The sequence below is a fragment of the Chelonia mydas genome, chromosome 2 (assembly GCF_015237465.2).
Source record: "Chelonia mydas isolate rCheMyd1 chromosome 2, rCheMyd1.pri.v2, whole genome shotgun sequence".
NCBI classification, from domain to species: Eukaryota; Metazoa; Chordata; order Testudines; family Cheloniidae; genus Chelonia; species Chelonia mydas.
The window spans coordinates 134980036-134995198 of NC_057850.1; the positions used below are offsets into that span (position 1 = coordinate 134980036).

General features: G+C 40.2%; 1 protein-coding gene across 1 annotated transcript; it reads right to left on the bottom strand.

The window, feature by feature from the left end:
* Positions 1 to 7987: 7987 nt before the first annotated feature.
* On the bottom strand, positions 7988 to 12769 carry LOC122464280 (zinc finger protein 22-like). The gene is made up of 3 exons (XM_043538829.1): positions 12673 to 12769; positions 9962 to 10075; positions 7988 to 8592 (listed from the first exon to the last, which is right to left on the bottom strand). Exons 1-3 carry the CDS (start codon positions 12767 to 12769, stop codon positions 7988 to 7990), a joined length of 816 nt encoding a protein of 271 aa, XP_043394764.1.
* Positions 12770 to 15163: the final 2394 nt, after the last annotated feature.

Consider the following 15163-nt stretch of genomic DNA (forward strand, 5'->3'; position numbering starts at 1 on the left):
GAGGCCTCTCACACTGAGGATATTTCTCATGGGGAGGGAATCCCAGTTTCTAGAAAGATCAAGATAATAGTAATGGGGGATTCAATTATTAGAAATATATATAACTGGGTTTGTGATGACTGGGAGAACTGCATGGTTAATTGTCTGCAGGGTGTGAAGATTGCAGATCTCACGAGACATCTAGACGGACTTATGTGGGGAGGAGCTAGTGGTCATACTACGTTTAGGGACCAGTGACATAGTTCCATGTGCTGAGCCAGAAAGATGGGCAGAACTGCAGGGGCTCAATGAATGGAAGAGATGATAGAATAGGGAGGAGGGTTTTAGGTTTCGTAGGGACTGGACAGCCTTCTGGGAAGGAGAAGCCTTAAACATAAAACATAAGATTTCCATTTAAATCTAATACATAAAAGCAAGCAACTGAATATTGGCAAAATGTACAAGTGCTTATATACAAACAGCTGAAGGCTAAATACTAAGATGGGTGAACTAAAGGGCCTGGTATTAAATGAGGATATTGATATAATAGGTATCACAGGAACTTGGTGGAATGAGGAATATCAATGGTACATGGCTAATACCAGGATAAAAAATGCATAGGAATGATAGAGTAAGTCATGTTGGTGTGGGAGTGGCACTATATGTGAAAGAAAGCATAGAGTCAAAGTCAAAATCTGAAATAAATCAAACTGTATCATAAAATCTCCCTGGGTAGAAATTCTGTGTTTGAACAATAAATTATAACAGTAGAAATATACTACTGACCACCTGACCAGGCTGGTGACAGTATTTGTAAAACACTCGGAGAGATTAGAAAGACTACAAAAGGAAGAAAATGCAATAATAATGTGGGATTTCAACTATCCTCAGATTGACTGGGTATATGTCACCTCAGGAACAGACACAGAGATAAAATGTCACCATTAATGGCTGCTTCTTGGAGCAGCTAGTCCTGGATCCCCCAAGGGGACAGGCAATTTTTGATTTAGTCCTACATGGAGCACAGGATCTTGTCGAACAGGTTAATATAGATGAACCACTCAGTAATAGTGACAACAGTGAATTACATTTCACATCCTTGTAGGGGAAGATGCCAAAGAATCCCACACAATAGCATTTAACTTCAAAAAGGGAACTACACAAAAATGAGGAGGCTAGTTAAAAGGACATTAAAAGAAACAGTCATAAGGGTGAAATATTTGAAATCCGCATGAAGACTATTTAAAAATGCTATAATGGAGGCACAAACTAAATGTATACACGAAATTAAAACAAAACAAAACAATAAGAAGACCAAAAAAAAATAATCCACCATTGTTAAGAAGCAGAGTGAAGGCGGTTAGAATCATCCTTTACAAATTGGAAGTCAAACTCAACTGAGGAAAACAGAAAGGAGAATAATCTCTGACAAGTAAGGTATGGAAGTATAATAAGGCAAGCTAAGAAAGAAATTTGAAGCAACTCGCAAAGGAAACAAAAAATAACAGCAAAAAATTGGAAGCACATCAGAAGCAGGAAGCCTGTCAAATAGTCTGTAGAGCCACTGGATGATCGACAAGCTAAGGGACCACTCAAGGAAGACAAGGCCTTTGTGGAAAAGCTAACTGAATTCTTTGCATCAGTCTTCACTGTAGAGGATGTGGGGGAGAGCCCCACACCTGAGACATTCCTTTTAGGTAATCAGTCTGAGCAACTGTCACAGATGGAGGTCTCAGTAGATGAGCTTTGGGAACAAATGGATAAATTAAACAGTAATAAGTCACTAAGACCAGATGGTATTCACCCAAAAGCCTTGAAGGAACTCAAATTACAGAACTACTGTGTGGTATGTAACCTATCACTTAAATCAGCCTCTGTACCAGATGACTGGAGGATAGCTAATATAATGCCTTTTTTTAAAAAAGGCTCCAGCAGCAATCCTAGCAATTACAGGCCAGTAAACCTAATTTCAATACCAACAGATTGGATGAAACTATAGTAAAGAACAGAATTATCAGATATATTGATGAACACAATATGGTGGAAAGACTCAACATGGCTTTTGAAAAGGAAATCGTGCCTCACCAAGCTATTAGAATTCTTTGAGCAACTCAACAACCATGGGGACAAGGGTGACCCAGTTGAGTTGGTGTACTTGGACTTTCAGAAAGCCTTTGAAAAGGTCCCTCACCAAAAGCTCTTAAGCAAACTAAGCATTCATGAGAAAAGATAGGTCTTCTCATGGATCAGTAACTGGTTAAAGACAAAAATGTGCAGGAGGAATAAATGATCAGTTTTCACCAAAGAGAAATAAGTGTCAGGATACCCCAGAGATCTGTACTAGGACCTGTGATGTTCAGCATATTCATAAATGATCTGGAAAAGGGAGTGAGGAGTGAGGTGGAAAAATCTGCAGACTATACAAAATTATTTAAGATAGTTAAGTCCAAAGCTGACTACGAAGAGTTGCAAAGGGATCTCACTAAACTTGGTGACTGGTTGTCAAAATGGTAGATATAATTCAATGTTCAAAGTAATGTACATTGAAAAAAAAATAATCCTAGCCATGCATACAAAATCATGGGGTCCAAATTAGCGCTCAAGAAACCGATCCCGGAGTTATTATGGATAGTTCCCTGAAAAAATCTGCTCAACATGCAGCAGTAGTCAAAACAGCTAACAAAATGTTAGGAAGCATTAAGAAAGGGATAGATAAAACAGAAAATATCATAATGACACTCTATCAATCCATGGTATACCCACAACTTGAACACTGAGTTCATTTCTGATCACCCCATCTCAAAAAGATGTATTACAATTGGAAATTGTACAGAGAATGCAACAAAAATTATTATGGAACAGCTTCCATATAAGGAGAAATTAAAACAACTGTGATTGTTCATCTTAGAAAAGAGATGACTAAGGTGGGATCTAATGGGTGTCTATAAAATCATGAATGGTGTGTAGAAAGTGAATAAGGAAGTGTTATTTATCCCTTCATATAACACAAGAAACAGGAGTAAAACAGTAAAATTAATAGGCAGCAGGTTTTAAACAAACACAAGGAAGTACATCTTTACACAACACACAGTCAATCTGTGGAACTCATTGCCGGGGATGTTGTGAAGGCCAAAAGCATAACTGAGTTCAAGAAAGAATTAGATATGTTTATGGAGAATAGATCCGTGAGTGTCTATTAGCCAAGAGGGTCAGGAATGCAACCCCATGGTCTGGGTGTCCCTAAACCTCTCATTGCCAGCAGCCACGACTGGATGACAGGGGTTGGATCACTCGATGAATTGCCCATTTCTGTTCATTCCCTCTGAAGTATCTGGTACTGGCCACTGACAGGATAGTGGGCTAGAGGAACCTAGCTAGGGTCTGGCCCAGTATGGCTGTTCTTATGTCTACACAGCCCAATCCGGTAGGCATGCTTTGAGACTCCCTAACTCCACACAAAAAAAGGCTGAGGAGGAGGCCCTCCTTTATAATCTTTAGCCCACTGGTTAGAATATCCGCTCTGGACATGGGAAACCACCAGTTCCAGTCTCCACTCTGCCTGCTAAGAAGAAGGGATTTGAATGTTTGAACCCCTGGATTATGGGATATTTAAATGGGATGTGCCCTAAATCTATTCTATTAAATTTGTTCCACTTTAATTATATTATTGAATAATTAAATGGGCAAGAGAAAAATGAGAATCACTTTCTACCTCAGTGGTTAGGACACTTGCCTGAGACATGGTGAATTCCTGTTCAAATCCCTTCTCCTCATTAGGCTGAGTGGAAACTTGAGCAAGAGGTCTCCCAGATAAAGACCCTATCTGTTCAGTTTTTATAAGGGAGCTCCTCTTCCCCCAAGCCTGGCTGTTTTGTGTGGAGTTAGGTGGCCTCTGAACATGCCTACTGGATTAGGTTCCACAGGCAAGATAGGTGGACAAATGTCTATCTTCCCTTGGGTGTGGCTCACATGCAGAGATAAGCGCAGCCTGGATGTAAGTATCAAAGTCCATGAGAGGGGTAGGGATTAGAATGTCCCCTTCTTGTCAGCATCTCCCACTGACTGTCTTAGGCGGCTCCCTGCCTAGCGTACTGGCTTTTCTGGATTACATTCTAAGGGGCCTCTCTCTCCCAATTCATTGTCTAGGGAACCTAGATTCCTAACTAAGGCTTTGTGGATAACGTTGTTGCTGTGATTTTCGAGGTGTCTAGAACTTAGGCGTTGCAAAACTGACTGCTGCAGTGCCTAAATCCTTTGTGGAACTGGGCCTTAGTGAGATAGTTATTGAGTGATATGACTAACCCCAAGGATTAAGGGTGATTCCTTTATACTTCTTCCACACTCCCAGTCCCAGCCATCCAGGAAACTGAACCATAGACCTAGAGCCTGCTTTTTGGAGCTCTGGATATTTCTGATTAAGTGTACAGAGACAAAGATTCAGAGTTTATGTCCAGGATAACATCCAAAAGTTTCAATATTTGTGCAAGGTTTACCTGAATTATCTTGAAAGGGAAAACCTAGATATTAGGGAGTGAGCTCGTGGGCCGCCCCACAAGACTCTGAATTAGCCAAACGTACAAGAGATCTGGCAACAAATGGGAGAAACTACCAGGTTATCTTCAGCACAATGAGATTGACAGGTAAAGGTGTGCGTTCTGTCACAGGGGCAGTGTTAGCACCTTCATCTCCCTCCATCTAGAGTCATCAGATAAACTTTCCCAAACTTCACATATGACTTTATTTTGGTTTGGTTTTATGTGTATGCAAAGTATTGACCGTTCTTACTCTGAAATTTATCCATCCATCTGTTTATTTATGTTATTAGAAGGTCACTCATCACTGTAGCATCTGGGTGCTTGCGAAGAGAATTTTGCAGTCAGCGCATCACAAACAGTTCACTGACACCCACTGAAATAAATCTGACCATGCAAATGTTTTTGAGAGAGAAATGGAGAAAACCTTGCTCATCTTTTATAAGATTTGAAAATTTGCCCCCAACATCTTGTTGCTTACATTTACTGGTGTGTTTGTATTGTAGATTAATTTCCAAGTGAGTCAAAGTGGCAATACCAGGAGCAAAAATATTTCAATAGCCCTTCTTGCCACTATGCATTTCAGACATATAGAAACACATGGAAAAATACTCCATCTTTCTGCCCTAAAAAGACCTCCATAAAAATTACACTGAAATAGCTGCCAGTCAGTTCTGCAGTTCATTGTGTATCCATTCACATTTCCGTGATGCAAAAAGGTATTGAAAATGGTAACACTGGAAACCAGTATCCTTGATTTAGAAAATGAATGATAAGATTGCAGAAACCTGTGCTGCAATATTCACCATGTTTAGGGCTGCAACTAGCATCATAATGCTGATCATAAGCTTGTAGGAGGATTTTTTTCCCTCCCAGCTTGGGTAAAAAAAAGATTGAATGGACTTTTATCAGATCAGAGGAATGCAATTTCAATCACAAGTCAACAAAACATGAAAAAGTTGCAAGATACAGAATATATTTTACGAGTTGATTAAACTCTCTAGCGGGACTGGTCTCGTTCAAATATTAGTAATAAAATGTAATGGAAGAGCACTTGTCAGTGTCAGTGGCAGCAGCTGGGTTCATTATTTCAAGTGTTAATGGCAAAATGTACAAGTGTTCTCCAGCTTGGTATGTTTTCCTAATGTTATCAAAAGATGCCATTTTCTCACAATCTGCAAAGACATTAAAAAAATTATAGAGAAATTATTCTGAATTGTGATGTTTCTGGGTGCCAAAGGCCCAGATTTTTAAGGGTATTTAGGCATTGCTCCCTCAGCGTTGCAACGTCTAACTAATTTAGGAGCCTATGTCTCATTTCCACATAGAAAAACTTAGGGTCCTTAGAGTGGGATTCACAAAAGTACTTGGGCACCTAACTCCCATTAATTTCAAGGGAGTTAGGCACTTAAGTACCTTTGTGAATCCCATCCTTTGTGTTTACCTTAAATCTTAAGTGCCTAAGTACATTTGAAACCACGACTTGGCAAAATGAGCAGAGCAATGCATAAGCATCCTTAAAAATCTGGACCAAAGTCCCTATATTCTGATCCTTATCCTCACATTTGCCATAAAATATTAAAACTAGCTTGGGTGATGTCTTCTCCATAGGTTAAGAAGAGCCACCATTGTCCCCAAAATGAATGCCGGTCACGATCCAGGGTGAGATATTCAAAAGTGCTTAGGTGACTTAAGAGCAAAAGTCATTTTGACCCTCAATGGGGCTGGGCTTACGTTCCTAAGTCACACAGGCTTTTTTGAAAATTCCATCCATAACCTATCTGTGACGCACTGAAATTTGGCAATCTCTAAAATCTGCTTCTAATGGTATTCAAAACTAGGGAACAATGTCCTTGGCTCAAGTTTCTGTACCTTTCAGGGCTAGAAGCTACTTGCCCTGAATGCACACATGCACCTCTTGGCCAAAAATGCAAGAAGTTGTACATTCTGCACTCTGAGATATTCCCATTAAAATCAAGAGAATTTTACCACTAACTCTAATAGGCTTTGGATCAGACTCTTTTTGCTGTAAGCTGGGAAGCCCCTACAAGGATTCATTTGCTGATGGACTTCAGTTTCCACAGCTAAACCACACGCACGCCCAGTCTAATTATTTTTATGTTTTTCTGTGGAACTTGTCAATTTTGTGTGTGTCTATTATTTATTTATTTTCTATTATTTATAGTGGCACTGCCCCCCACGCTTACAGTAGGCACATCCCTGATTGAGCTAAAGGCATATGAAAGCAATTTTCTACTTGCAGGACATATTCAGTAATGGAAGCTCACCTCTTGTCAAGAGATTCTGGAGAAATTTCCTATTCTAAATCAACACTATTATCTTTCTATTCCTTTAATAGTTATTGCAGAACACTAGAGCCATTGCAGAACACTAGACCAAAATTGGAATTTGAGGATAGAATATGCGATAACAACAGGTATTGAGAAAAAATATTTCATATGGATAAACATTTTTAACAAAGCATAAAATAAGGTATGACCAAAAAAGTACCAGTAAATTGTGAGAAGAATCTGATCATCTTGTGGATCTTGAAGGCCTAGGATGAATCTGACCTGAATGTCCAAAAGCCTATATAACCCTATGCTTTTACATGAGAAAAGACCATTTTAGCTAGCACTAAAATAAAAAATAAAATAAATGTTTTTCAGAGAAAGAAGACAAATGCCAATGAAACGAAAGAGGCCCCATCTCATCTGAGACTGTCTGTTGCCTTTCTGACAGCACCAACTCCAGTTATGAGATAACTCTTACATTCTATTAATTCCCTTTGTGGGCTGGGACAGATTAAAGCCCCAAGAGAGGGGAAAGAGAAGAAATTTAGTTTGACATCCAGATCCCGTAACATACATTACAGCAAAGATCTGGAAGTGTCCAGATTCCCTGTCTAGACATATGTTCACATATTAACAAATAAGCTAGATAGAAGAAGTTAATGATTTCTGACAAATAGAGGTGAATAAAGGGATACTAAACCTAAACAAAGGGAATTTCTGAGATGCTGGCTTAAAAGTTGTATAGGCTCAGATATAACTGGGAGACAAACCTGAATTTGTAATTTCTACCACTTCTCTGAATAAAAAAATGCTGTTTTAAAACACACATGTAAATCACATTTATCCAGATATTTGGAAAGCCAGCCCATATTTAAAGAAATACATTATTTCTCCAGCAAATTCAACTTATTTTCAATTGCCTTTACAGCCTCTGTGGGTTTTTTCTGGCCAAATTATGCTCAAACTTCTTTAAAAACTAAATTCTACGAGTATGGTGATACAGGGGCTTTTTCTCTACTCTTCTTCCCATCACCCATCTCCACTTTATGATCCCCAAATAATCAATCCTACAATAACTCACTTCCTCCAACACTGCCTATTACCCTCACCTGCCCCAAACAATGTTTCTACAGAGAACTGCATGAGTAGGCAGTACCCCAAAGGAAGCACTGTCACTGGGCCCTATTTGGTGTGGACTCTCTGATGTGATACTAGTTGGGACTTCGTCCTGAAGCTTTTGCCACAGTCACTGCATCCATAAGGCTTCTCGCCTGTATGGATCCTCTGATGGATTGTAAGTCCTGATTTACAAAGGAAACCTTTACCACAGTCAGGACACTGATAAGGTTTCTCTCCTCTGTGCATTCTCTGGTGCTGAATGAGCGTTGAGCTCTGACAGAAGCTTTTTGCACAGTCCCGACACTTATAGGGTTTTTCACCCGTGTGGATTCTCTGATGCTGGAAGAGTGTAGAGCTCCGACTGAAGCTTTTGCCACATTCAGCACATATGTTTGGTTTCCCTCCGGTGTTGATTTTGTGGTGAACGATAACATTTTGGGGTTTGCTGAAATCTCTTTCAGATTGAGTTGATTTATACCATTTCTTCGCTAGAAATCCTTCCTGCTTGCTCTCTGGTCTATGCTGACTCTCACAGGCTTTCGCTTGATCAGAATAGTGGAAAATATTGTCTTTGGCGATCCCTGGCAGCTTCCCATGTGGTTCCAATTCCTCAGGATACTCCTGATGAGGATCCTTCTCCTTTCTTTCTTTCGGAATCCCATCATCAGCTTGAACAAAAAGAGAATCCAGCCATAATTAATACCCTGCACTTTTGAGAAAAAAAAATAGAGTTGTGAATACTGTGTCATAAATCAGCCACTGTCTGTAACCTTGAAACCACAAATTGGTTATAGGAGAAAACTTATCCAGGGTACATGACGGGCGAGAATATGGGGATTTAGGGATGCTGGTGTGGACATTTCACTATTTTCCTTCTATCTTTTGAAGGCTTTGACAGGTTTATTGGTGGTGGAGTCAAATTTTGCTTGGGGACAGTGATTTGTTGGACTTTATCAAGAGTCACTAACCAGAAATTTCCACACCACTTGAAACATACCCCACATGCCACAGGTGTGGTGTTCACAGAAGGGTGTGTATGTGTGAGCATGCGTGTGTGCTATTTATTTGTTTTTTCCATTTAAACAAAAATGCTTTCTCAGAACCATAACCAAGGGAGGGGACAGTTTGATAGAAATGTATCTATATTTTTAAATACACTGAGTATATTGATAGTACAGTCTTCCTAGACTTAGAGGAGGAGAGTTGAGATGAAGGCCTTGCAAGGAGAAACAATGTATCCTGACCTAAGAAACTGTTTTTGAGAATACTCTTCATCTGGTACAAACTGGTGCATACTTAAGGAGGGAAAATTGTACTGAAGACATTTTTGTAAATGATGTCTGGCATGCATGTTAGGTAGTATCAATAGAATGGTGAATTCCAATAGAGGTAGGGAAGTCATCCCAAGCTTTTCTTCAGCTGGGCAGCAGAAACTTAACAAGCGGCTGAAGCAATCATTAAGAGGTCCCTTCAACACATCAGTATGTGTGTGTATGTTCTGAGAGAACATGAAATGTACTGACGTGGCGTTTCCCTTCCCTCAAAATCCCAGACAGAACCACCCCCAACAACTCTTAATTTCTTCCATTCATTTGAGAGATATGCTCTTCCTCCATCTTCCACTCATCTGGCAGAGTTCCTGTGGGTTTTTCTTCTTCTCTGTTTCTCAAAGTCGGACGCTGAACTACTTCTGAATTATAATGTGTTTATGAATAATCGATAGTCTGTGTGCACAATAATAAGAGTTTTTTCTCCGTTTCCAATTCTCAAAGGATATATTTACAATTGCAATGTTGTTTTGTTTTATATCAGGTGGGTTTTTTTTATATAGGTGGAAGAAAATGAACATAACGCTCAGTATCACAATGTATAAATTACTCCAAATGAAGGCCAAGAAAAGGTTCTCTCTCTGCCATTGTCCAATAGAGCCATGTAGATGAGAGAAGGCAAAACTATACGTGATTACAACTTTCTTGGAATTCTAGCTATTTACTTCAGTCACGGAAGGTTTCTGATTTGTTTTAATGTATTCCTTACCTGTGTGGTCACCCCTCAGCAATTCCCTTTCCACTGGGTCTTGTAAATACAGGACAGACAGTTCCTCCCCTTCCTCCATTGATGATATCTCTTCAATTTGGAGAATTAGACAGCCTGCTTGTGGGAAGGAAAAAGTGCAATATCACAATCCATCATAGTTTTATCAAATGCTCTTTGAAAAAGAAAGTCCCCTTATTTTCTTTTCTGGGGATTGAGGAGAGAGATGTTTACTCCAAACACATGTGGAAAATAATCACAGAGACTATGAGAAATTAAATATTCTAATGGGAAGTATGTTTTGCTGTCTTCTGTGAAGTTCTTGCTTCTCTTTCCCCAAGATACTAAAATCAAGTTATTTTGCTTCCAACAGTTATAATACAGTATCTCTTCTACCCTTAGAAGTAACTTCAAATTTACTGGGGATTACACAATGTTAAGGAGCTGATAGATTATAGAAACCATAACAATCCCACTAAAGTTTCAACTAAATATACAGAGATTTATCACTGCTTCTTTGTTTACAGGCATATGTGCGGCAAGACACTCACTAAAAATAAAACACAGGCCCAGATTCTTAGGTGATATAAATTGGCATAGTTTTAATTTACATCAGTTGAGGATCTGACCTAATAATATATGTCAGTAAACTATAAACTAAAAGGTTAGGAAGCTTACGGATTAAAGGGTGGAAATTAAAGAGATAAACCAACTTCCTTAGCTGTACAGGGCTCTTCGTCTGGTGACTCAGTGAAAGAACCAGCAACTGAACAATTAAAATCCCCACAAGCCTTTGCTGTCTGCTGCAAAGGAGCTCTGTGCTATTCCTGCCTTCCCTGAGGTTTAAACAGAATTTGCCAGACTGTTTGCTTTAAAACTTAAAGCTAAACATTCCGTGTTGTGATTCTACAGCCCCTGCCCCTGATTGGTTCCCTTGATGAAATTATAACCTGTATGTTTCCTGGTTTAATACCCAGTCACATGACACAGGACATCATTGTGTGTGTTATGGCACCAGCAGGAGAGTCAGGGATCTACACACGTAGACACTCCAAAGTCAGGGACAGTATTAAACAGTTTAGATAGAAGAACCACAGCACCTGAGGCACAAGACAAGACATAAGCCCTTACTAAACTTGTGGAGAGTCCAGATACTTTCCCGTGTTTTCAAAGAAAAGCGGAATCCACTCTCACTCATTATTAAAAGCCACAAAGCACCCCACCTAAAAGTGCCATCCCAGAAGCCTCCCCCCGCCCCAAAAGGAGTAATTTCCAGAAGGGAAGAACCATAATACAATAATTCCCAACGTGTGTATGGAAAAGTATGTATATCCATTCTTCTCCTATGCTCAGAATGTCTTGAGCATAGAGGAATTAGTGCTGTGTTTGGGTTTCTCATTCCCTTGTAGACAGCTGGTAAGTTTTGTGTAGGTCTTTGAATGATATATTTCACAAGCAATTGAACTGTAATGCCAGTATCCAGAAGCATGTGCACTTGATAAAATAATTCTGTATTTCAGCTCCTCTCCTCACTGTGTTTTTAATTCTACTCTTTTCTGATCCCTATTGTTCACACTTGAACAGACATGCATGACTTAAAATCCCCTGTAACATTTAGAAAATACTCAAAGTTTGTTTGTCAGAAGAGAAGACACAGCACTCACTGTACAAGTAGTCAGCTTTCAATGAGTCTGCTCAAGCTTCTGGAAACAGTTCACACTGCGTATGCTCATGAGATTGCCTGTTGGCTTTATTTAGTGAAAACAAACCAGTTAAATTAGCTGCTTACGCCTGACAAAGTGGACTGGGAGCACTTTAATTACATGACAGTGCTGATTGCTTTTGCAGCTAGTGTAATGACTCAAAGTGAGAAAAAAATTAAAACTTAACAGAAAAAGAGATTTGCTGTAGTATGTGGCACTGTCCACATTAGGAAATTTCTTTATTCATTTTTCAGCAGCAATGCAGTGGCCAACAGCTTTACTGACAGAGTAAACTGTAGCCTTAAGCTCTGAGAAGGATTAATTGACCTGATAGAAAAACGTAAAACACTTCAGCTTGTCCTCCCGGTGACCATCTCCTTGAAATACATCCTTCTTTTCTGCTGCAATGCTGGACGAGGCCTGCAGTGGCTGTTCTCCCTCCTTTCTCATGTTGACGATATTGCAGTGTTGTACTGCAACCAAATCGCTGATTTGCACTGCCATGCTGCTCAGCAGTGGGTGGTACGGTTGTGTGTCAACCACTCTAAAATCCAAGAGATAATGTCTCTTTTTCATTGGTATCTCTCAACAGCCTGCATTTGCCCACTGGCCTCAGAATGGTTGTACTGTATGTATCCAGCACTAGGTTACATGTCGCCAGTCTAATACTGCTGCTTACCAGTGTTGCTGGGATTACATTGCAGCACTCCACAATCCAGCTGGAATCAAATCGGTCATTGATAAAACAGCATAATTGCAAAAATGGCAGTTGAATGGCTGGCAGCATTCTTCTGCAGCATGTGTACACTGAGAGTCTTTGGATTTGCTAACGTCACACTGCAGACACCTTCCACTTCCCTGGAAGTCTCTACGTCCTCAGCATGCACAGCTGCTTTTTTATTCCTGGGTAGCTGTGGAATTGGGACATACAGTGGTTCTGTTTCCCACACCCCTTGCACTGAGTATGTTTCTCTCATTTTTTATGTTTCTTTCCACAGTATATACACTGACCATGATGCCAACATTCTTGGTCAGCCTGTCTCTGTCCTGCTTCCTGGGTTCCATTAGCTTGAGCCGGTGAACTTTGTTCTGAACTGGTGGCTGCCATTGTTTTAATCCTTTTCAGGTTCAGTTGCCCTTGCTGTTAGGGTGCATTTTTCTAGGGTTAAATCTGTTTCTCTCAACAATTTCTCTGGTAAACTGGAACCATGTCTCCCACAAATAATGCAGTCTCTAATCAGGGAATCTTTAATGCCTCCAAAGTCCCATGTGGATACCAGAGTTCTCATCTATTCTTTCTTCTGCTTCTTGGTTTCAGGTTTTAAAAAAAACAATATCCCTATACAGTTTCATTCTGTCTGGGGGTCACAGAACTCATCAAATATTTTTATCAGCTGTTCCAATTTTTCAGGCATTTTTCGTGGCAACAGTGTCTCACTTACTTCTCTTCTGTTTTCCATGAATGAGACAGTAGAAAAGCGTTAGCTTCAATTTCTCATCTTTGTCCCCCAGGGTAAACTCTGTATACAGACTCAGTTCTTGCTTCCATGGTTATGCAAGGTTTTTTGTCCAGAAATCCAGCATTCCCAGGCATCCATGGTGCAGGTTTTCGTTGTTTCTAGGTTTGCCTTTCACTCACACTGTCTCTTCTGTCCTGTAGGTCTCACTGGCTGACCACTGCCCCCTTGTTTCATGTACAGCATGCTGAGTAATAACACAAGGATTCCATGTTTCTAAAACGAAATTTGTTCTGTATTAAGAGAACTATTTACAGAAATGCTGCAACGGCAGCTAGCATTCCAGCCATGTCCACACAGAGTTGCTTCCTGGTGCCCTCTTCAAATTCTTCCCTCCTGCAACCTGTGTGTCTCTCTCTCCAAGTTCCATAAAGGTTACTACAACCAGTGGTTTTCAATATTGTCAGTATCAAGATATTCCTTGCTAGAACTTCCCCTCCCTAGGGAATCATGACCCTCTGACTGAAAATCCGTGATTTGGACAATCAATTTAACCCCTTTTTTTGAATCAGGAAAGACTGAAATTAGTTTTGTTTTCTCATATTTGACACTTGATGTTTGCAAAATATTGTGTGTGATCAATGTTTGAGTCTGTAGAACATTCAGAAACAATTCATTGCAAGTTTTAAATATTCAAACTGTGTTGACTAGTTGTTATTGGACATATAGATCACATGGTATTGGTTCTGTTCCCTGAGTGGATGAGTGTAACTCTTAGAATAAGGTTTTCTGTGGGAATACTGTAGTTTAGGTGTTCAGTAACTGATTTACATTAATTAAAATCTGGATAACCTTGAAAGATCTGAATGACCTTGAAAACTGGCCTGACCGAAATGGGATGAAATTCAATACAACAAAATGAAAGGCCATGCTCTTAGGTTCTACTAATAAGAACTTCTGCTACAACCTGGGGACTCATCAGCTGGAAGCGACAGAGGAAGACAGCAAGACCTGCGTGTCTGGGTCAATCACAGGATGGCTGTAAAAAAGGCAAATGTGGTTTTAGGATGTGGTTTTAGTAGAGATAGAGAAGTGTTAATGCCATTGTACAAGGCACTGATAAGACCTCATTTGGAATACTGATCAACCACATTGAAGAAAGATGAATTTAAACTGGAACAAGTGCAGAGAAGAGCTCCTAGGATGATCAGGGGAATGAAGGGCCTATCTTATAAGAGGAGACTGGAAGATGTTAGCTTGTTTAGTCTGGCAAAAAGAAGGCAGAAAGGGGATATGAGTGTGCTCTATAAGTACATTGGGAGTGGGGAGGTAAATACCAGCGATGGTGAAGAGCTATTTCAGTCAGAGGACAATGCTGACACAAGGACAAATGGATATAGACTGGCCATGATCAAACTCAGGCTGGAATTTAAAAGATGATTTCTAACCATCAGCGGGGTGAAGTTCTGGAACAGCCTCTCAAAAGGAGTTGCAGGGGCAAACAATTGAATTTGTTTAGAGAGCTGGACAAATTTATGAGTTCAGTTGTATGATGGGGTTGATTGTGATGATAGGGGACAGGGTTCAGCAGCCCTGGGGATCACTTCCTGTTTATGTCTTATGTTCCTGAAACCTCATGCTTCAGGGTTTCAGCTGGCCACCTGCAGGGGTCAGGAAGGGATGTTTCCCACACAAACACTGTATTTGTGAAGGGTTTTTTTTATCTCCTTCCTTGGAAGCATCAGGGATGGCCATGGCTAAGGTGGCAAACTGGACTGGGCCGGCCAGGGCTCTGAGGTGGCACTGACCATTCTCTCTCTCAGATGCTTGGCTGGCTGGTTCTTGCTCACAAGCTCAACATCTAACTGATTGCCATTTGTGGGGTTGGAAGGAATTTTCCCCCAGGTTAGATTGGCAGTGACCTTGGTGATTTTTTTGCCTTCCTGTGCAGCACATGGGTGAATGTCACTTGCCAGGGTTATCTGGATATATCCAACTTAATAATTTCCCTGCTATTGTGGGGGCATCTGGCACTGGTGAACCTC

What these genes read in the sequence shown, in the direction of transcription:
- LOC122464280 (XM_043538829.1), bottom strand. Translation starts at nt 12,769, where the DNA reads ATGGCAGCCACCAGTTCAGAACAAAGTTCACCGGCTCAAGCTAATGGA. An exon ending in CCAAGAATGTTGGCATCATG is followed by an intron (nt 10,076 to 12,672) that starts GTCAGTGTATAT and finishes TCCCACAAGCAG; the next exon opens with GCTGTCTAATTCTCCAAATT. An exon ending in GCTGAGGGGTGACCACACAG is followed by an intron (nt 8,593 to 9,961) that starts GTAAGGAATACA and finishes TTTTTGTTCAAG; the next exon opens with CTGATGATGGGATTCCGAAA.